The sequence below is a fragment of the Amblyomma maculatum genome, chromosome 10, assembly GCF_055883805.1.
Source record: "Amblyomma maculatum isolate TAMU_Amacu chromosome 10, ASM5588380v1, whole genome shotgun sequence".
NCBI lineage: Eukaryota > Metazoa > Arthropoda > Arachnida > Ixodida > Ixodidae > Amblyomma > Amblyomma maculatum.
The window spans coordinates 52,073,158-52,096,890 of NC_139353.1; the positions used below are offsets into that span (position 1 = coordinate 52,073,158).

At 43.9% G+C, this 23,733-nt stretch overlaps 2 protein-coding genes across 2 annotated transcripts; both read left to right on the forward strand.

The window, feature by feature from the left end:
• Positions 1-1,334: 1,334 nt before the first annotated feature.
• Positions 1,335-11,170, forward strand: LOC146176385 (hepatic triacylglycerol lipase-like). The gene is made up of 3 exons (XM_084581294.1): positions 1,335-1,506; positions 9,125-9,310; positions 10,686-11,170. Exons 1-3 carry the CDS (start codon positions 1,335-1,337, stop codon positions 10,925-10,927), a joined length of 600 nt encoding a protein of 199 aa, XP_084437420.1. The 3' UTR covers positions 10,928-11,170.
• Positions 11,171-17,854: 6,684 nt separating this feature from the next.
• LOC146176386 (uncharacterized) lies at positions 17,855-21,263 on the forward strand. Its single transcript, XM_084580954.1, has 3 exons — positions 17,855-17,977; positions 19,204-19,280; positions 20,338-21,263. Exons 2-3 carry the CDS (start codon positions 19,214-19,216, stop codon positions 20,889-20,891), a joined length of 621 nt encoding a protein of 206 aa, XP_084437080.1. The 5' UTR covers positions 17,855-17,977; positions 19,204-19,213; the 3' UTR covers positions 20,892-21,263.
• Positions 21,264-23,733: the final 2,470 nt, after the last annotated feature.

A 23,733-nucleotide genomic window follows, 5' to 3' on the forward strand; every position in this document is an offset into this window, starting at 1 on the left:
GGTCCTTTATAGGCGGCTCGCCGAGTGACGTCGCTGCCGATGGTGTTTCCCAGTCGAAGTCGAGGGTCCAGTTATTCACTTGCGGTGAATGGGGAGGCTCTGCGATGGCGCTGATGATTCGGTAGTTGTCTCCGACGGCGCTCCAAGAAAACTCGGCTGGAGGCGGGGAAGTGTCCAGGAGGGCCCAGGAGGCGTCGAACAGGGTCAGCAGAAGGCAAGCGGAGGAACGAAAGGGCACCTGCATAATGAAGTCAGCCAGATTCGATGACTGTGCCGTGGCACAGCTGCCGAGCCCACCTGGGAGCTTCCTTTCACTTTTTCCTTTCCCAGCGAAACTTTATGATCCACTGCGCAGGATATGAAGGGATAGTCATAATCCATCAGCCAAAAAGACGACCATACCTAACAGGTCGTTCGCTGTTCTTTGGTGACAAAGCGAACGACCTGTTTGGTATGGTCGCCTTTTTGGCTGATGGATTATGACTATCCCTTCATATCCTGCGCAGTGGATCATAAAGTTTCGCTGGGAAAGGAAAAAGTGAAAGGAACCTCCCAGTGTTGCAATCTATTAGGTTCGAGCTTCCAAAAAGGGCCCTGACGACTATTCGCTCTGACTAGTAAATGATTTTAAATACCATTTTGTCCATTCTTTCAGTAACGAAAGGAACTTTTTTGTTACAAAGAGGTGCGCGGAAGATTGCTTACCACAGGAGCCATCGTTGCATCTATATAAGTTTTATTCTACTTTCACAACTTAGAATAAACTGAGCACATGGTTGTGCAAAATCATCACTCGTGCTGTCTGTCGTATTTGTATGTGCTGGGTTTTTCAGTCTTGAATCTACTGATTTAGTGCGAAATGATTGTTTGAAAGCACTAAAGATGTCATTTTAGATAGTTACGTGAAATTATGCTTTTCGCCTATTCTTTACCCAAGAAGTAAGGTGAGATGTCGCTGACACCTCCGTCCACCTATTTCGCTCTGTTTAGAGGTATCAACTTCCCGTGAGTAATTTCAGTGCAGGTTAGGTATCTGTAACTTATGCTGTGTGCGAAGATTAACATGTTAATGTTTAAACATATTTGTTTCCGTTGTCTAACCGGTCTTTAATTTAGATTATCAGGCAGAATATTTTGCAATGAATCTGTAGCCATGAGTGCATTCGCGAGAGCGAAGTGGAGAGCAAAAACTTTACCTCGTGGTAGGTCGGCAACGGAAGAAATGAATAAAACAGCCCTGTTTTACCTTTCAGATGGACTGCAACGTGATGCTCGTAGAGTGGATAAAAGGGGCCAAATTTCCAAATTACGCAGCAGCAGCCGCGAATAGTCCCATGCCTGGTGTCCTGATCTCTCTCTTACTTCAGGAGATGAAAAAGCCAAATCAAGGAAACCTTTCGGCAGAAAACGTCCACCTCATAGGGTTCAGTCTCGGTGCCCACGCTGTCGGCTTTGGCGCTCGCCATTTTTACAATGCTACCAGGCGTAAAATTGGCCGGATAACAGGTAAATGTAATAGTTATCACAGTTTTTGGCAATCTTGGCGTAATTGAAATAATTTATAGGTATAATCGAGTTGATTTATTTAATTATTAGTCAATTCTTATGTGGCTATTCTATCTGCGACGACTATTCAATAGCCAAGTGCGGGTCTTAGGGACTTGCGTCCTGTTCATGTACCAGATTTATTGTGGCCATTGCTAAAATCACGTTAGCAACGACGCAAGGATCCGACTAGCAAATTATATGTACATTCTTCTTGAACCAACAGTTTGGTTCATGGCCCTTTTTCCCAAGCATTTCACCCGAGAAGAGCCGAGCACCAGGCCGGGGGAAATCTTGTACCCATTGGAAACCGGTGGGTACCCGGCGGCACTGGGGATCGAACCCCGTACCTCTCGAATGCGAGGAGGATGCTCTACCACAAGGCCACTTCACAAGAAGCTATTCAAAATAAAGTGCTAAGGTTTAGAAGAGAGCGCTAGAGCACAGAAGCAATTCTGAGAACTATCTGCCACAAATATAGCCACAACAGTAAATGTAATGTTAGAAAGAACCCCTGAGTCAGCTACACTATATCAACAAATCTTTCTATGTTTTATAACAGTGCCCACTCGTATATGAAACTTACTTGTGGTGCATCTCTTTATGCTACTTTTTAGCATGTCACCTTTTCCTTTCAACACTATAGCGATAATGCGCCGAAAGCTCCTCTTTGCTGTAACTGATTTGTTTAGTGTGAAATTCTCTCCTTTTCACAAACCTACATAGCAAATCTAACCTTAAATAGCTTGAGCTGTACCTCCGCGTGATTGGCAGATAGCACTAAATGTAAAACACCTGCTTCACTGTGGGCACAATAATGTTTTGCACCGATACCTACCCCATTTCCTTGACTAAAAGCATTACATGGCGCAATTGCCCACATTGGTAGCCCGCACACATTCGCATAAAAAATGAACAGTGGGGGAAACGGTTAAAAATTTTAATAGTGCCAAAAATATCTTCTTTCACGGATATCAAAACAAACAGTGTTTAATTATATCATCCTGCCTCATGCATCTCGCTCAACAAATATGAAAAAATTGCTCAAAGGGAGCTCAACTTCTATGATGGTTGCAATTTCTTCCACGCTCATGAGAAAACTGAAATTGCGCACGAAGAAAAAAAAAACAAATTTTGCTCTATACTTATCCTTTCAAGAGATGGACAAGAGGTTAGCTGTCAGAAGTTGTACTCGTGTCAAGGGTTGCATTGTTTTTTGTCATGGCTCACTACACTCAATGGATTTCTACACGCCGGTTCTACTTGTTACCTACCAACACGGCAGGTTTTGAGGTCCTGAATTCGCCAGCTTTTTTCTGCTTCAGTTATTAGGTTTTACTCTCGATCTTTCATTCACCCGTGTTGCATGAACGTGCGATTTTATATACTCGTAACGTCGGATATGATACTGATGTGATTGTGGGCTTTTCCACAGAGAACTTACTTGACTATAAGGATATGTTGTACAAGCCTCTGTTTAGATCCATCGAACGGAGTAGGGCGTTGATGTTCCCAATCCTTTTATAGTCCGTTTTTCATATGCCGATATTTTGTTTTCAACACTCTGGTGCGCATCCTCCGAAAAAAAAAACAATACGCTTCCTTCCCCAGTGCTGTTAACATATATCCAATCTTTCATTGCGAAAGCATTAGAAGCGTCACTGGAAGCAATACTAGGCTTCGTCAAAACATGGTGTCCTAATATCAACTGGCCGTACTCACCTGGCACCCTCACTGCACCCTTTTTAGCAAATGCATTACAAACCACTTTGAGGGGAAGGAAATGTAATGATTGTCAGAAAACGACGTAATTGTGAAAAAGTGCTTATCCAATCTTTCATTGCGAAAGCATTAGAAGCGTCACTGGAAGCAATACTAGGCTTCGTCAAAACATGGTGTCCTAATATCAACTGGCCGTACCCACCTGGCACCCTCACTGCACCCTTTTTAGCAAATGCATTACAAACCACTTTGAGGGGAAGGAAATGTAATGATTGTCAGAAAACGACGTAATTGTGAAAAAGTGCTCAGATAAAACAGTCTGCACAAAGCTACCTGCTGCAATTAGTTCAATGAAATGATGGGAAGCCATTAAGACTCATAGGAGGGTGGAGAAAGCGGCCTCATCGCTCTGAAATAGCGGCCTCATCTTCTATAAGTGGCGTCATGACTACACATCTCAGAAGTTACATTCCCCCATTAAGTGCTAAATTAAAATCGCCAACCAAATGTAGCTTGGCTTGAGAAACTGCTGCCACCAAAAAGTCGCATCATTCTTCAAAATGCGGCTTCTTAAAACGCGTTACACATGTCAGGTGAATTGGGATTGAATTAAATATAGAGATCAATTAACTATAACTAACCCTATTTGTAGGTGAAAGAAAATCTGGCAGGTGATATAGCTGAGCGGGATGTGTGATGTGAGGAGATCGCAATGACTAACCATATGATAAGGTGCCAGCAGCGCATGTGGCAGGTTGGATCTAGAGCCTCCCAAGAACGCTAAAAATAAATAAGATGATACATGCGAGAACGCTTGGCTGCTCTGACCGAAGTCTGCCAAAGCAAAGTTGCTACCAATTTTATTGCATTCCGCTTTGAAGGTGACTTAAAGGTTGTCATAATTTTCTTTGTCGCTTACGTTTTGTACTTAAGAACAAATTTGGAGAGCAGGGCAATAGAACACGACCTTTACGATATGAAATACACGTCAAAGGTCTTTGGCGTTGGTTTTTACATGATGTGTACCAGTATTACCTCAAAAGAGTGTATTACTTAAAACATCCGCAATATATTTTGTCAATGAGCCCGCTAAAATGTTGCGGATTTGAGTGGAAAGTCAAATGAGTGGAGGGGCATTCTGTTCTTTCGCAGTCAGGATTAAAATGACAAAGGGGGCGCACTACAATGGGCAGCGACGAGTAATAATTTTTGCTACGGCCGACAAGTTTCAGCATCCGGTGCGGGGTCTAGATTTCAGAGCAGGATGGCTGTGAATGACAATATTTACGGAGATGACAATGAAATTATGCGGCAATTACCATAAGCTGAAGGTTAGCTTGAGATTTCAGAATGAATAAACTAGTAAGGTAGAGTAAACAAACTGGGCAAATTAGTACTGTGCTTATTTGAGAGTGTCAGCCACGAATGGTTTTTGCAGGTCCCAAATAGCGCTCTAATTTCGTTCAAGCGAGGGTTACATAGGTCATATTTAATAGATTTTACAGAGAGAACAGATGTTTCAAAATGACGGCGACAAAAGCTAGTGCATCAATAGCATCATTTGAATTTCAACTGTGTACTCAGACCACGGAGAGCCGCCGGTTACATTATTATCTAGAAGAATAAAACGAAAATTTATTGATAAAAACATGTATTACATACATCATACAGGAGAAGAGGCCAGAGCTCAAGGCTGTATCGGGACGGGACCTCCTATAGATGAATATATAAACTTATGAACAATATTATTGGTACAGCAAGCACACTCAAAACAAGGCAAAACCAGCGAACACAGTATGTTAAAAAGAAAAAAAGTAAGAATGGAATAGAAGTTCAAAATTTCATACGCGGCCGGTACTGTTAAAATAAAGTAGGTGAAAATTTTATACAATTTGATACAGCTTACCGACGAACATATGAAATTAATATGCATGAAATAGGAAAAAGCCTGTATACAAAGAGACGTACTTGTTTGAAAGTTTTGTTACACTATTGCGATAATACTGATAACAGTGGCTGTTTAAAACTGGATAGTGACGGGGACTGTTTGACATGAGAAGGCAGGTTATTCCAAATTTGTTAAGAAGCAAAAAGAGCTGTGTGCTTACCGTAGTTTGTTGAAAGGTTGGTAGCAAAATAACTGCTGTCCTTAGCAAATCGTCTTTGGTTACTGTTGGTGAGGGCCTCCCTGTTGATTACATTTGATGGTATGGTATTATAAATAAGTTTATAGAGTAGGATTGCTAGACATGACGTAATCAGTGAAGCGATTGGTAAAACGTTGTGATCGTGAAGAAGTGATAGCACATCACAGCGGTGTGAACTGTAGGTTATTATACGAATAACCTGATTTTGAAGATATTGCCGTGGATATAAACGTGATGGGTAACTGTTGAAATGATGCAGTAATTAAAATGACTATGACTGAATGCGTAGTAAAGAAAAAATAAATGTCACGATAGAAAAGGGAGACACGCTTTTAGCAGTGCTCTAATACCGAAACCACGTTTTTGTTTCAAGTTAGAGATGTGCTTATTGCATTTAAGTTTAGCGTTCAGAATAAGGTGAAGAAAGGTGAAATTTTCTGACGCTTCAATGCAATGGAATTTAAAGGAAAGTGATGGGACGTGTACGGGAGTCTTTTGATTGGAGCTAAATACCATGAATGTTGTCTTAGAGGGGTTGATCTGCAAGCATGGACGATTACGATGACACCAGTGCGAATTATTATTGAGATCAGCACTGAACATGATGTTAACGATTGTAACGATTAATAAGTAGCTAATATAGTAGTATTATCGGCAAAAAGAAAGGGTTCTAGGCTTTGGAACAAAAGGTCGCAGGACATTACTGACCGAAAATAAGTGATTTGGACACGGAAATTAATGTTTTCTACAGAAAAATATGACGAATGTTTCATTACTATTATTAATAATTAAACAATATTACACCGGAGTTCAATGTGGTTGAAAACGTTATATAATGCGATTTGGTCAGTAGTACTGCGCATAGGGCGATAGGATTAACGCAGTCACCCACAACTAAGCCAAATTTAGACTTTTTACTATTCAAACAATCGTTATTGTAGATCAGGAAGAGCAAGCATTTTGAAATAGTAACTTGAGGCAAGAGCTCTGGAGATGACGTCGGATGTGTTGGATAAGCATCTAGTTGTCTCGTATTAACTGCTGGCGGTTAGTGGAAAAGGAATAGATTAAAGCGCGAAACGAAGGGTTAAATTTTATGCCCAAACGTTTCCGGAAGTGACAAGTGAGGTACGTTGTTGAATGCTTTTTTGAAGTCAATGGATACTGCGTGTAAAGAAATGGTAATATTTAAAGATTAACGTATGGCTTGCTCATACAATTTTATATCAGTTTTGGAGCGTACACCTGTTAACGACCATGCTTACTATGCATATATCAGTAGATGCTAAGAATTTAATTTTGCTAACGTCGATTACAGGCTTCGTTACATACAAGCGAGATAGACCACAATTTTTGGCACGAAAAGATGACGGAACCGAAAGGATCTCAGCCACATGACAATTGGCGGGTGCCTATTCAGAATAAAGAGACTGCATAAATATGTTAAATAAAATGACACCAATGGTACTGTCAGGGTTCTTCAGTATTTTGAATTTTTGCTATCAATGGCAGCTAATCACGTGGGCTGGATTGACTCCATGAGCTTTATATAGTAATGCAACTCGGAAGCAATATCAACCTTGGTGGTGTATCGGGACAACCAACAAAACTGCGTCCTAATGCAGTTCACAGGCAAAAGATGAAGAGGAAATGCGATTGAACAATTCTGTAGTTTTATCTTACGGAACTGGGCAGTGTGTGCGCTAAACATTGCTAAAGGTTTAGAACAAATCCGGTCAGAAAAAATTCGTAATTTTTTGCGATGACAACCAAAATTTGTGGGGAGAATGGATAAGTAAAATACACGGTGGCTTGTTCTTGGTAGCGGTCAAAGCAATTTTTCCAACGCTGATAATTTAGGTCAGGCGCCAGTGTTATTATTGAGTTTAGGTATTATAAAGCGGCGTTTATTGTTTCTATGAAAGCGATTGAGGGGCTCATTGAGCCACAGGTTCAGCTACTTTGCTTTTAAGAATGTGCGTTAGGCTAAAAGTTTCCATTTTGATTGTAAAAGGCCATCAATGTAATTCAATGGACATTTCCAAAACATTGTTTGGAAACCACGAGCTAAACGCAACGATTTCATTGTTAAAACTTTACTTGCCATCTCCGTCGCAGCCATTTGCGGTCTTCCTTAAGTTTTCTGTAAGCGGAAGTTCAAAGTGGGATCTTAGTAAATTGGCATGGTCACAGAGGTCAAGAGGTCAATATAGATTGCTTGAATAGTATCTGTATCTATTGTGGGAATGAAAACTCGCTAATTTAACGCACAAGTCATGCAGGTGCCAACAAGTAGGCGTTTAGTGTTATATTGTTTTATTGTCACATTAGACCACGTTTCGAAGACAAACTTTATGCCGCCAAACATGAATATTAAAGAGATAAAGTGCAGGGCGTCGAGCAAATATACTAAACAGGAACCAGCGTCTTGGGAGAGATGGCATAATCCAATGCTTCCTCCAAATATCGCATCTTGATTTGCTCACGCAAGTCTTGATGCTCAAATGATTCTCTCTTAATTCCCATGGCGCAAAAATTTCCAATCTATTGATGAGATAAGCCCAAAAACATTTCGCACTAATTAAACACATTCGACTTTTTAAAATTTACCACATTCTGTACTCAGTGGAGTTAAATCTCCTCAATAAAGTCTCAAAAACTAACCCCAACCTAACATGAAATGGCGCAGCGTTAGCAATATCGACAGCAGCTTCGAGCAGACACGAGGAGAGGTAATACGTACGCTGTTCTGAATTTCTTCTTAAGCCGGTCATCTTCGAACAGCTGCATGGCACAAAGGTTAGCCGGTACGTTAGTTTAAGGTCAGCCTGTGAAAGTGCGTACCTACTGCCTTTTTGAAGCTGTCTATACCTCACACTAACAGTACTTACACCGAAAAGGGGATACGGGGAGGATGTTTTGGGACTATGCCATGTAACTGTTTACGCACTCACCGTATCTTTTGAAGTTTAGAACTCAGATTATCAGTGGTCCGAAGTTAGGAATTTTAACGATTGCTAGCAAGCCCATCTACCCGGTTTTGAAAACAGTCCCAACTAAGCTCTGTGTTTACAAACATTGTATGCGCGTAAGCATAGCGAAAACAAAGTCTCCAGGAAGAAGATCGCATCCAATATATATCATTGCGTTATATCGTGGCCGGGCACTTTGCTCTCCAGACAGCACATGCTGTGTATACGTAAGATAAAAGGAATCGGTCTGTGGATGTCTCCGGACTCGTGTTGCAATACGTCGGTGGCATAACGAAATGTACGTCTTGGACATGGAGAGATGATTCACTGCATCTATATATGACTTTCCCTTTTGAACTTTTTCCGGCTATCATTTTGCCTACGCCATAGCCGCTTGGAAGCGGGTAGTAAAAGGGAAGTATAAAATTTACCTCGTCTTTCTATTCTTCATAAAATTGTCGAGCGCAAGGTTGCTATGGGGCCACCTAAATTGAGAACCGCCATATTTATTTGTAATAAAATGTGCTCATGGGAACTTCTGACCGTCTTCTTTTCCGGGAGAGTTTTTCTTTTGTAGAAGTTTGTGCCCGAGAAACTGTGCATCCGAAAACTCGGCTATCTGATAGCATGGAGTTAAAAAAACATATCCGAATTTATGTTGGGATCAAGCTTCGTGACTGCGTTCAACGTGTGCGCTCAATATTTTTGTCGACTGCTTTTTTATTCCATTTTTCCCAGGTCTCGACCCCGCTGGTCCTTTATTCGAAGGGACGACTGTGTCCCTTTCACAGACCGATGCTGTTTTTGTGGACGTTCTGCACACACACTCTGGCACCTTAAAAAAGTATAAGCTTGGAATCAAAGACGCGATTGGCCACGTTGACTTTTTCCCAAATGGCGGGTCAACACAACCAGGCTGCGAAAGTACGTACATTATACGTATCTTATAAAGTAGAATAGTCTGTTTCTGATGAATAGTCTGATGAAACAAAACAGGGTGATTTTCAAAATTGAAACAAAACAGGGTGATTTTCAAATCACGAGAGGGGGGGGGGGATAACCGAAACCATGCAAGGGCCTTGCCGCAGACCAGGCCACAAGCTGCAGCTAGGAATCAATTCTAGGAAGCGGCCATAAAGATGAAAATCACGTTTCGCGCCTCCGTTGCGATCACGTCGCGAAACCGAAACCGCGATAGACCGGCGGCGTTGCCGCAGACCAGGCTGCAGCTAGGAATCACTTCTGTTTATCTTCGCAAGGCGGCAGCGCCATAAATTTGAAGCGCTTCTTGTAAGCCCTGGGAGGTGTCAGCACTTCCCAGTGAGCATGCATCGTTATTACGGCGCGAAAATTCAAACGGAATATTGAAACCATACCGGTACGGCAAAAAACCGCCGCCGTACATGTACGGCGAAAACCCTCAAAAGGTTAAAGAAATGATGCGTCGAATAACTAACGCTCAACTGTGGGATATAGCAACAACTGTGGGCAATTTAGAGATCACAATAGCAGGGATTCACAAGGCATGTGTAGTTGATGCTTTGCAGCTTATTTTCCTAGCGGCCTTTCCAAATGTATTTTACCACTGACTTCAGCCTAGGGCTTGTTTGTTATCAGGTGGCATTGTGCGAAACCTAAATAGGTTGCATCCAAAATCTATAACGGAATGGAGTTGCTCAACTACTTTATTTGCATGCGTCAAATAAACCGTACAAATACGCAGGCCCAGACAATTCTAGCGAGTAACAAAAATGCCCGACTCTGGCGGCTAATTATCGCAATGGTGAAAAAAGAGGAAGAAATGGAATTCTAATTTTCCTAAGCGATCCATTTGCCCTATGGACAAATATATTAAACGGTTGAATGCTTCGTACCTAGGCTTGCAGTGTTGAGATAGACCTCAAAGACATTTATGCTTGCTTGCTCTGGCAATCCTCTCGCTTAAGTTGGTTAGAAAACTTAATGGTGCACGAGAAGAAATTATCATAAATAAATTTCAACATTATAAGCAAACTATCCTTTACGTGTGTATAAAGGGAAGTTCGTTGTAGTGGAGTCAAAGTAGCTCAAGTCAGTTTTGATGCAAGCATCTACAACCATGCAGCCTGATCAACTATTTCGCTTTTGACATTCAGGTAACGTGTCTGCAAAGAACTGCTGTTTTGAATTTGTTCGATCGCTATGCACGCTGTCATAACACAGTTTTGCTGAAACACCTTCTTAATTTCTCCAACGAACAAAGAACAGATCTCTATTTTTCCATAAATACAAAAAGATTTTAAATTATCTTACTTTCTAGGTGTATTCAAGTTTGGATGCAGCCACAAGAGAGCTCAAGTCTACTTCACCGAGTCCATATCTAGGACCAGCTGTCAATTCAAATCGTACAGCTGCCAAGGAGGATGGGAAAATCACAAATATTGCGAAACGACGAAAGATCCTTTGTTATTCGGTGAAATGGGTTACCATAGTATCAGCAGAAAGGGAAGGGGAGAACAGTATTTAAGCACGAACAATAAGGCGCCGTACTGTATTGGATAATGAAAGCGTGTGAGGGACACCGACACGAGGCGTCCTCCCGATGGCTTGCAGCGCATGGCTTTACACATCCATATGCATGGTTTACACAATGAACGAACATTTACACACATTTATTTATATTTATATTCATCTACTTTTGTTCCAGGAGCATTACAGTAGGAGCCTGTAAATTTAACACTTTAATAGCTGTTCCCTCGAGGAATCATTGTACAAAATATTGCGAGCAATGAGGCAAGATAATTAACAAATACCGTTAATGATTAAGGAGAAGAACGGGCACATGAAGTCGGCAATAATGAACGTTTGAAATAAAAAAAGAAACCAAATGAACGTAAGAGCAAAAAAAAAATAGTGTTACATGTAACACTACTATATATTTCTACAGAATTTAAGGGGAAAGGACGACTGCTCAAAAGTTGACGTACAGACCACGGATTTCAGATAAATAGCCGTTTTTAATGCTGCGGAAGGGTAGGCGTCTGCTGCAGCCGCAGCTTCATTGTGGGGAACTTATTTCACAGTAATGCATTCTGTAGTTGAAGAGTAGATCAAGGTAGAAGGACATAATAAGTAGAAGAGCATGGCATACTGATCGATGGATGTTATTGGAGCATTTTATTGCTGTGAAATGTTCTTAGGTAGGAAAAGCATATTAAGGTTAATTGTCATCTAGCACAGTCTAATTATTAAACATACATTGTGATAAATTGTTGTGGCACCAAATTCGCGCTTTTCAGTTTTGAATGAAATCTGATCTGTTATGAATAAAATGTACACGACTTCCGTACAACACATGCGTTTGTAAGCGGAGAGGGGTTTTCGATATATACAATGGTTCACTCATGGCTTGCAGAGAAGGTTTGAAGTTTTTTTGTAAGAAGTCACAGTTAAGTTGACAGCTCTTCTTTGGTGACATACTTGTTATACAATAAGTCTGATCTAAACGTTAAAGCGAAGTGATTTGTCAAAATTACTGAAAAATAATTTCGTTGTTTTAATAGAACTGAACCTTCACTGCTAACTTCACGTCTTTTGTAAGAACTGGGATAGAAAACTGGAAAAGGTGCGTGCTAAAAATCTTCCCCACTAGCTGAAAGGGCAAATAATGTGATGTGGAGGACAACTTTTAGAGCACTCTAAAGAAAAAAACGCAGACGTTTGTTTTTCAATATTACGGACGACATAATGAAGATTTGCACACCCGACGTAAAAAAAACAAAAACACTCAATCCTCTGTCACCGTTCAACTTCTCAACAATAACAAAAAATAAAAGCAATCTCCGTACACGAGTCAAAGAATAATGGATGTCTTTTCCTCTGCCCTGAAAAGACAGCGTGTTGTTTTGCGTCATCTAACTCTATTAGATGACGCAAAACAACACGCTGTCTTTTCAGGGCAGAGGAAAAGACATTCAGGATTCTGCGCTTACCATTCACCTTCCATTCCTGATCGCCGTTGCATCACCTCTTCCCACAGCCCAGGTAAATCTGCAATTTATATTCACACTTCAGTTCCCCACACACCGATCGACCTTTCACGCTGGTGTAACACACGCCAAGAGGTGGTAGCACTCCTAGTTATGCCTGTGCGCACGCCACTTATACTAGTTTCCTTTTATGGCCGTCCTGGTTCCGCATCTCCTAATCTTGGATGGGTTCGTTTTCTGCGTTCTACCTACTCGGGTATCTCTATTCTAGTCGGTGGAGACTTCAATGGCGCACACACCTCGTGGGGTTACCCATCGGATTCTCCCAGGGGTGCACACATCCAGGGAAGCTTTTCAGATAATTCTTTTCACCTTTTAAACCACCCGCATACATCTACCCGTCCACGAGGTGGGCCTTATTCACCTGATTTGACTTGGTGGTTAGGCCCTGGTAGCCCTCGTTGGGCTGTTGAACCAGATACCTGGGGTAGTGATCACAGCCCTATCTTTATCTCTCTCACTCCTTCGCGGATACGTAAAATACGCCGTAGCGTACGAATAACATCTTGGGACTCTGTACGCGCAGACAATCGCTTATCTGATTTCACCCCATCATCAGCATTGTCTACTCTCTCTGCTGTTCTTGCGTCCCACACGATTACCACCACTGTAAATAAAGACGAGCCAAACCCGGACATCCACCTCCTAAATCTTTGGGCTCTGCGTCGCCAGGCAGATCATTATGCTGCTCGTAACCCCGATGACCCATCGGCTATCCCCGCTCTTCACCGGGCTACCGCGCGTGCGAGGCGGTATGAAAAGCGTCTAGCAAGGCAACGTTGGGCTTCATGGTGTGAGCGCCTGTCCTCCAAGCAGAGTAATCGACAACTTTGGAGAGTGTTTCACGCCATGGAGCGCTCTTCTCAAGTTTCTGATTACACAGAGAGCATTCGCCTTGCTATGAATGTAGATGAGGACACATTTGCAAAACAGGCGGCCAGACAGTTTTTTCCCCACTATGATTCCACCTCAACTTCTCCACCTTGCTTACCGGTTACCGAACCCCCCGATGAGATTACTTCTGACCTAACCATGGCAGAGCTGCTGGCCTCCATTGAACGCCTCAAATCTAACTCTGCTCCCGGCCACGACGGCATACCTAACTCCTTATTCCGCAACTTGGAAGGGACTGCTTTGCAGGCCCTGCTTGATGCATTCAATGACGTGTGGCATTCTGGTGTCATGCCGGACGAGTGGAAGCATTCTATTGTTGTTCCAATACCGAAGTCAGGTCATCCTCCAGTTTCTCTCTCGGCCCTTCGTCCAATTTCCCTGACGCCAACAATCTGCAAGCTTTACGAAAACATTCTCGCCACTCGCTTATCGTGGTGGTTGGAATCCCATGATTGTTATCCAGAATCCCAAATTGGCTTCCGCCCGCAAATAGGAACGGAGGACGGTCTTGCTACTTTGGCTGCTGACGTGCTTCACCACTCTCCGCACAGTCATCTTGTTAGAACTGTGATCGCTACAGATATAGCAAAGGCATATGATAACATCCTTCACTCAGCCATTCTTGCCTCGCTAGAAACTCTTGGTATTCCTCACAGGTTTCTCCTCGCCATTCACGCCTTTCTAACAAATAGAACATTCAGTGTGCGTGTCCATGGAAAGCCCTTTGGTCACTTCCCCTCAAACAGAGGAGTGCCCCAGGGCTCCGTTCTCGCCCCTACTTTATTTAATGTGGCCTTCATTCCACTTATTCGAGCCCTAGAGGCCATCCCTTCTATACGGGTGCTTGCGTATGCCGATGATATAACCTTATGGTGCTGTCACCCAGATACGTCTGTCCATCAGGCGGCCCTCCAGCATGCGCTGGATATATTGACATTTCGCCTCCCTCCTTTGGGCCTAACTTTTTCGCATACAAAATCCTGTTTCATTCGAATTGGAAATAAAGCTGGCTTACGGAAAGCTCCCAATATAAATTTTATGATAGATAATACCCCAATTCCTCAGGTACAAACCGTTCGCATTCTTGGTCTTCTTCTACATTCCTCTGGGACTGGCACACCGTGGCTGACAGCCATCCGTAAGACCGCTCACGCTACTTTAGGCCTCATTCGTCGCATAGCTATGCGCTCTGGCGGCGCGCGTGCTCACACGGCCCGCCAGCTTGTTCGCTCTGTCTTCCAGCCACGTATAATATACCAGGCACAGTTTCAACGTCTCACCCGCAGACAGTGGGACTCCCTTGAGGCCATCAATCGTGAGGCTATGCGTGCAATAACGTACCTCCCCCGCCTAACACCCATACCAGTACTTCAGGAGTATGCCCAGCTAAATACGCTCACTGAACTCGTTGATCAGCGGACGGCAAACAGAGCTCGCAAACAGTCTTTACAACTACATCATTTAAAGACACTACCTCCATGGTCGTACTGCCAGCTCACGGACAATCGCCCCACTGCTTCCCCGTCGGTATCATCCGCACATCTGCCTGAAGGGTGCATATTATATACCGATGCATCACATACTGCAGAGCGAGGAGTTACTGCCGTGTATAGTCCCTCTCATCCGCATCTCAACACTCACGTGACATATACCGCGGATACGTGCACCCCTCTGGCACTGGAACTCCAAGCAATTTACAATGCTATACATTCCCTCCCACCAGTTCCTACATTCAATGCAGTTCATCTTTACACAGACTCTCTCACTGCCCTTAAACAGCTTAAGGCCGTTCGACGCACATTCCAAATAACACAGTCCATACATTTGCTATGTTCAAAGTACCCATGTCCTATTCGCATACACTGGATTCGCGGCCATGCTCGCGATCCCCATAACATACAAGCAGATGCTATGACGCATATAAACACATCAGACGATCCACCACCTTCCCCTCTTCCCCCAGATCCGTTCCTGTCCCACGTTTCCGATTCGCAAGTTCTGCGCCACCGAACACGCGCTCTCATTCCTCCGTGTTCGCACCCTCTCCCCCGTAGTCTTACTCGGCAGGAGGAGGTGACAGTGTGCCGGATCCGGGCAGGGGCGGCTCTGACCCCATCTGTTCGACTTCGATGGCGGGAAAAAGACCTACCAGTGACTGACAGGTGCCCTCACTGTGACACTCCACCTGACGTCTGCGATGTGCGCCACTTGTTGTGGACGTGTCCATCAACAACGCACATCAGGCAACGGATAATCATGAAGGTGGGCCTGCGGTGGAATCGCGATAGTGATTATGACAAATGGACAATGGACAATCGCTATACTGCCAACCTTCTCGAATTCATAAGCACAACTGGACTACACTCCTTCTTTTAACTTTCTATCTCCTGCATCCCATTCCCCCTTTCTCAACTTATGCCTTGTGGCAAACGCTTCGAAAAAAAAAAAAAACTCTATAGCTGACGCGTACATCGAAACACTCGCAGAACTAATCCATGCGATCTAAAATACCCGGGTCGAGAACTGTAGTCTGTAATTTTCTCCTTCAAGGCAATGCACGTCCTCGCACTACTGCTGAATCAAAGTCAGGCTTGCAAGGCATGACTTGAAGACTGCAGTACTTCTCAGAAAGCTGGAGCAACAATTACGAACGCTAAACGTAAAACAAGAAATTCAGTCATTATCTGCATATGTACACCGTCACTGGCGAACGAATTCAATTCATTAATAACCCACTTAAATCTGCCCCGATCACTGAAGCTGCATTGCCTAAGCAGCTGAAACGTCAATTGCATTCATTTTTTATTTTGTGTTATATTTTTAAACTATGGACGTGGAGCGGGTCTGGGGCATTTGTGCCGTGTACAATCCGTTCAGATGGCGACGTCTCTTTTTTCTTCGGCCAGTAAACGCAATCACGGGTGCTTTTGAGTCATTGGTGCACAGCCCGGGTGGCTTGAAGTGGGGTATTGTGCATGGCGCGCCGACCACACAATGGGTGGCTCTGAGGAACTACAAGAAAGACATGGGCTGGTACGTTTGAGTAAAATTGGCCGTCACGGACACAAGAAGGCTGATTTGTAAAATCTCAGACTCAACACTTCGCACGAGGCTTTTTTTATATGTTCAAAAACGTTTCAGAAGTTCCCGACCTGACTTTAAAGGTGGGGTAATTCTGTTTTATAAATATGGCAGATCTGTTTTGAACGTGAATCAACGCACTTTTTGATCGTGAGAAGTAAATTTAAGAGTAGGCTACTCCAATTTTTCTGTTTGGCTGAGTCACCTATTTTAACCCTCTTCAACCTCTAACGCAGCTTGTGTGTACAAGGCAATAGCAGTATGTTTGGCTGCATTAATTAAGACTATGACATGCAATGAAATGCAATGCTGATATTGTTACGAGATTCCGCACTCGCAAGCCGTGTGTAATGCATTGGTTCGGCTCCCCTCCACTCCAACGGTTTTTTGCCTGAGCTGGTTAGGTTAACTACACAAGGAAAGATGAGCTGGTTAGATCACTTGAAGTAGGGTTTGGCGCAAAACTTATAAGGTACAGAGGGAGAGATATGCGCTTTTTACACATTTTCCTTTCTAACATATACGCTCAACGTCAAACGAATCCCTCGAGGCATTATTTCTGGCCTTATATTACAAGTACCAGATTGTCACACAAATCGTCATGTTTATTAGGCAAATGGGTTTGATACACTGGTATGAAATGTCACGAAAAAAGATACTGCATTCCTAGGAATTGTTGATATTTGAGACAGGACAGTGAGATTTGCATTCTGAAACGTTAAGGATAACTAGCCTACGAAGCGCTTCTTAAGTATCCAGTACATTTCCTGTGCACAGCCCACCTTCTACGAGGGCGAAACTGAAACGTTACCTGTGGCCTCCTGCTTCTGACGCTTTCTCTCCATTGAAACTTAAAACAAAAACTTGCATGACCCCCACGGACTTCCTCTTGTAGCACCTAATCGACTGTTCATCTAGAAGCGAAAAAAAAAATCCACAAGCACAATATGCATGAACAAAGCTACACGGCCTTAAGGGCTAACATGGTGCGACCAAGGCACAGCAACATTTTTTGTATATTTCTTCGTTAATCGCTTCATAACTGTTTTTCTCACATTTACGCGTGTCGGAGCGAAGGCGCCCGTCTTCCGCCTTCTTTAAAAAAGCAGTGATGTAACCTTCCCTCGCCCATTAAGCACACGCAAGGATCTAAACAACAATGCAGAGCTGCAGAGCTTACGCGGTCTCTCTGCCCATGACCCGGAGGCTGCTGTTGTGTTGACATTTTCACCTCACACTCGAGAATACGCGCACAGAATACGAGACCTAATCGAGGATGAGTGTTTTTGGCACGCCTTACGACATCCTGAGTGAGCGGGCGCCGTAGATCGTCCGTAATAGCACGCACGACGACGGAAGACGCCAAGAATCGTGTCATTAAAGCCAGATTTAGCAGCATTTAGTCTTCAATGACCTTGCAAGCGCCGTGGTAAAGCTCGGCGCAAAATACGATCCGTGGGTTGCTGGCATACATATAAAAGGCACCCGAACCTTGCCTGTGAAGTAGACGCGGAGATAGCAACGCTCTCGGAGTGACGCGAGCAAAGAGCAATTTCAGAAAGAAGTTTCTGCCAACTATACCTATTGGGTACGTATCCTCTTTTCTGATTTGCTACCTAGGATTGTATTTCATTTTGTAAGTTTACGAACCCGCTTTACCATATTTTCTTTAATTACTTCTGTCGACGTACTTAACAGATATACAAGTACGAAAGAAAGGAATTCTTATTCCGACGAATTTATTATGAAGCTCACTGCCGCGTGATATCTTTGAAAATAATGCCGGTGTTTGAGTAGTGTCGTGTTGAGGACGGGCGTGAGCTTGTACGCTTGTTTCTTACGCACCTAGATCAAATTGGAGAGAACGTTAGAAGAACGATTCGTAGTAAAGGTTTTTATTAAACTAAGCAAGTCAACTACGGGGGTAGTTGTCATATTCAAGGAAATGATACGATGTGCTGAGTGCGAATATTTGATTCGTCCAAACCATTTACAGGCGGACATGACGACGTCCAACACCGCAAAGGGTCGGATTCCCGTAGACCGCGGCTATGTACATCGTTAGCGACTTTGTGCGTGTTTTAGTGAGCCCTAATCGTCGATTGAGTGTATGTATAATCACAGAGCAATTGGAGAGTCTAAAATCATGAGGGTACTTAAATGAATGTCGGATTTGAGTAACACATACGTCCACAGCTGTAGTCGACGGGAGCCCTGACCGTAGCTGGCCTGCACGTCTTCGCTGCCATCTGTAAATGCTTGGTGCCATTTGAGTAGTCGCACTTAGCACAAATCATCATTGCCTTAATCATGAGGAGTGCCTCGATGGCCGGCTTTCCTTGCTTAGTGCAAAACTTCACTACGTATTGCCATTGCCACGCTCGCTCCCGTTCCTTGACAAAGCTGAGAAACAGGAGTACAAGATCAAGCTCGTCCTCTTGCTGCGCCTGTTCTAATTGAAATGAGCACGACAAAATTTGAACCTGGAAGGTCTCTCTACCATTGCCGTACGCCAGTTTACCGATTCATCGCAAATGCGCAAATCTACACGGCTACTCTCATTAATTTCAGGACAGACCCTGTATTATATCTGCCTGGCCCTGCTTCGCTTTATTTAATCTCTGGGAACCTAGTCGCTACACTTGCCTGGCCCTGCTTCGCTTTATTTAATCTCTGGGAACCTAGTCGCTACACTTGGTTGTCGTCGTTTTCTTGCCCTTGCATTATCTTTCCTGCTGATACCTATTACTTCTTTATTATTTCTAAGCGGGTCAATTGACTCGCGCTGCGTGGTTGTATTATTTTTAATTACAGGACGACGGTCATGGCTCCAATTTACACGGCTGGCCTCCTGGCCTTCTTCATGTCCATGACGGTGATGGCTGTCCCAGGTAAGTTCCAGTTTTCTCCTTCAATCTCAAAATGTTGCTCAGATGCATATAAGTGCCGTTATAAGGATACCCACATATACAAATTTTTGAGAAGTTCTACTCCAGCTCTGTTGTTTCGGGTTCTCCTAGAACGAGACGTACTGAATGATCCTACACAGTAAAACAGCTAAATTTACTTCGGAAGTGAACCGCTATTAACGATGAAAATTTTGTGGCATAGCTTTATGAAGACATCTCTAAAGCCACGGGTGGGAAGGGCATCAATGCGCACTGTTATGAAGGTGAATGCCCAGTAAGCACAAACGCCCGTCAAGAGCAAGTCATTGGCAGCAGAGCATTTTTTCGCTGTACCCGAATTAAATATCGGAAAGAAAAAGGGAGGGGGGTATACCCGGAATGTTGTTGCGATCATTCGGCTTCATTTGAACAACGAGAGCCCCTGCAGCGCACCGACCGAGCTGTTGCTACCATCCACAAATAAATGCAGACTGCCTGCGAATTAGCGCATGCAGTGGGCGGTATACTCAGGCAAGCACGGTATCCTCTCCACGCATCGACTTTGCTGCTTATCCAACTGAAAGTGATACAAAGCAAGCATTTCCGGGCCATCATATCTTGGCTCCTACTTTTAATCCTTCCATCTAGCCTTGCGCATCCGGGGCGCTTCTCTCCTCAATCATACAACGGGCATCAATAGTCCACAGATTGCCTTGACATTCTGCTGCTTTACGCATTACTATAAACTTCATGAAAGAATACATTATTGACATGCTACAAATTGTACTTTCTACATTTATTCTAAGCCGAGTGCAGTTATCCCTAAACAGAAATCTACCACTATCAATAATTTGATTGTATTATGTTTTTGTTCGTTTTAAGCATGATTCCAAGCTTCTGCATAAGGCATTAAGTTCTCCTTACGAGTCTTGTTTTTATTTACTGTCTTGTAAATTATGAATACTGGTTGATTTTCTCGGTGTTACAGTGCATCTGCTCTCCTCATGTCTTGTAGTCACATTATGCTAAATTCATTTCTTTTTCTTTCTTTCTCGTATAGAGAAGTGCCAAATTCCCGACGAAGACTGGGAAGAACTCGCCGACCAGTTCCTCGCAAAAATGCCGAACGAGTATACCTTCCCTAGAGGCAGCGGGGACTCGCCTAAGAACAACGAAATTCTCGCCGGCCTCACCATGGGCGACATGACATTAGCTGGTCTCGACCGCCTCGAGCGCTACGGAACCGTACGAGTGTATTGCAAGAACGGCAAGCCGCTGGTTAGCGTCAGCATGGTCGCCCGGGCGCCCCTCAAGATGTCGGCTCCCTGGAAGTACTGCGGAGGCAAGTCCGGCGTAGCAGGCACTCAAGCCAATCACGTCAAGGTGTGCATTAATTTCGAAGTTGACGAGATCGATGGCAAGGTGACGCTTCGACCTGTCAGGGTTTCGCCCAAGTGGATCGAATCTCTTGACGTGAAGATCGATGGTGCCGGGGACGTTGTGAAGACCACTTCCTCCATTATGGGAAAGCTGATGACGGCGTTCGTGAAGGATTTCTGGATTGAGAATCTGCCCTGGAGGATGCACAAGGTTCTGGAACAGATTCACAAATAGGATCCTCGGTACCGATTCGTGACAAAGTAAACAGGCATTCAATGCGTACAACTTAGCAGATTCCAGCTGCCCAAATTTGAAAGAAAGAGAAGCGGTGGCATCACCTTTATTTTCGAGTGCATTTCTTATTGTGGCCTACTGTCGAGCATATTCTTCAATGCCTGAAAGGGCACAAAAGACCACCATGTGCCATTTTATAAAGTTGAGATTCTTTGAATGCTTAACGCCAGTTAAGATTATAGATGAATGACAATACAAAAGCGGGGTTGGCAAAGGCATTTACGAGAGGCATCGTGTATAGTCTATCCTTTCGATTTAATGATGCGGTATTTGCAATAATAGGCAGAAAACAAATAAATGTTTGTTGTTGTTCTTTCATCACCAGCGAACTCCGCACAGTCGACGTTTCGGAGAAATGCGGAAAATAATAAATGTTTTTGTTTTCTAAAACAAAAAGCATCATGAATTTCTTTATCAATTTTCTCTGTCTCGTTGTGTGTGCTAACGTTAACCAGGCGATTAATTACAGCTTTTTCAGGGGTTATGGTTTCACGTGTGGGTGCCTCTTTTGGCTTATGGTCGAATTAAGAGTCCATAAAACACCGCCCAGTGGAGCATGACACGATAAAGTTCAGTTACCAAATGAGGTGACATTTAACTGCACAATCAACTTACGACTCATAATGAGCAAATTCCGGTTTTGAAGGCAACAAAATGCTATGGATAAGTCTCGTTTAAAAGAATTCCCGTAAGCAAGAAAGAAATGTGGACGGGAATCAAGAGAAGTGTGTGGGTATGTCAGGGCAAGTAATTGTTCATGGGGTTAGCCTTCAGGAGATAACTGGTCAAAGCGGAATATTTATATATATTTCGGTATGTCTAAAGGCAACGTTAAGGTCTAGTACCGGGGCTAAATATAAATCGATGGTTTACATAGTGAGCCAAGCACTACTTAAAGCGCAGCTACCGTCGCACTGTGATGGCATTGGCTTGTTAAAATATAATTGTTAGCCTGAAGCGATTGCACGTTCATCTGCTAAATGTATACGGGTTGGCTTACGTAATAATAGGCTGCTTGAATTTACCACCTAAGCGATCCCGCTGGCTACGAGAAAATTTACTTCCGACAGGAAGTGGCACCATGGTCCCATGGGCTGGCGGTCACTGCAGCAAGCAAGCCGGACGAGATTACGTTCACGGTGGACGGCGATGCAGCCGCAGGTGCAATGCAGGGGAGCCGCCCCGTATTACTTTCTACCAGTGTCGCGTTGGTTACGTTTTTCGGCAATGTATTACGTGCGATAGCATATTTGCGCTGTAACGAGCGTATATGCCAGAAATATGCACCTTGGAATGTGAAAGAAAAGACACGAAGTTGTCATGGGTGGCTGAAGATTTCAGCACAAATAGCTGCTCGCGCTTCGGGACGACTCGAGCGGAGCCCTTCGATGGATTGTGAGGCCTACTACACGTAAGATTCGAGAAATCTCCAAAGCCATGTGTACACCTCTAATTTGTGTTCTAAATATTGGCGCCCAATATGAGGAATTTCGCTGTACTGTTCATTAAACGGCATGTTGTGCTTTCGAATTGTCGCGTCTGTTGACCACGCATTGTAATCTCAGAAGTATTGTTTGCTGAGTTGCGGCCCCTCGCAGGGTAATTTACACTGTTCGGAAAATTTACCGTAACAAACTTAAAAAATTATCCCCCCCCCCCCCCCCCCCGCCTTCTCAGCTGGAGGCCGTTTTCGGCGACACAACGCACAAAGCTTGCTCATAATTGGCCATTTTGCTGCTCAGAACGTTTGACAACAGTGGTTACCTTTTTTGCCGCGCTTGATGAGATAAGTCAACAGCCTCGACGAGAGGAACAAAAACGGCTAACGCAGAGCTTCAAGCAAAAGGCAGTTGTGGAGGCATCTGGCACCGCGGAAGGGAAGTTGCGCGGCTGCAAAGTGCCGGGCAAGCGTAGCGCATTTTTTATAATGATAGAAGCACTACCCTTGTTGTTGTTGTTGTGGCTGTAGGAAGAAGGAAAAGAAAATGCACGGGCCTGCTACTGGCTCTGTAGCTGAGCCACCTCCGCTGCCTCGTGCAGACAGAAAAGAAAATAGATAAGAAAGAAAAGGAAGAGGGAGAGGAAGACGCGCTCCGCAACAACAGCCGTCGTCCACCACCGAAGCTGTGGCGGGTGCATTGACGGCCTACAACAGATAAAAATTCGGTGGCAGGCAAGCCACCGCAGCAGGCGGTGACCTATCTGTCCCAGCCCCATCAGGGTCAGGATCAGCCACCCTTCACCACCTCCAATCCACCATTGGCCGGAAAATTTCCGTTGACGCTTTCGTTTCTTATATAATAATAGTAATAACAATAATATTAACCTGTTAACAAGAAATGAAAGACGCCAGCATCTCTCACCCTTTTTCGCGTGAACACGTGAACCACACCACAAAGAATGAAATGAAGGTGGGAGGAAAAGTGGAGAGAAAGTGGTGCCGTATTGGAGGGTTGGGAATAATTATGACCACCTGGGGATCTTTAACATGCAATGAAATCACACAGCGCTCGGTAACCACTCCGTTTTTCCTCCATCGAAACGCAGCTGCCGGCGGTCGAATTCCTACCCGAGTACCCCGGAACAACAGTCGGGCATATTAACCACATAGCCTCCACGGCTGGGCGTATTTCGCTTCATTTAGAAGAACTCAATGTGGCAAACTTGTGGTGGCAGTCGTTGCTTTATTGTGAAAATAACAGAAAGAAAGTTAAAAGTATTTTGCCAGTCCTGGTATCAGGTATCAAATCGCCAGAAGCACCTAACTGGCACGGTAGAAAGA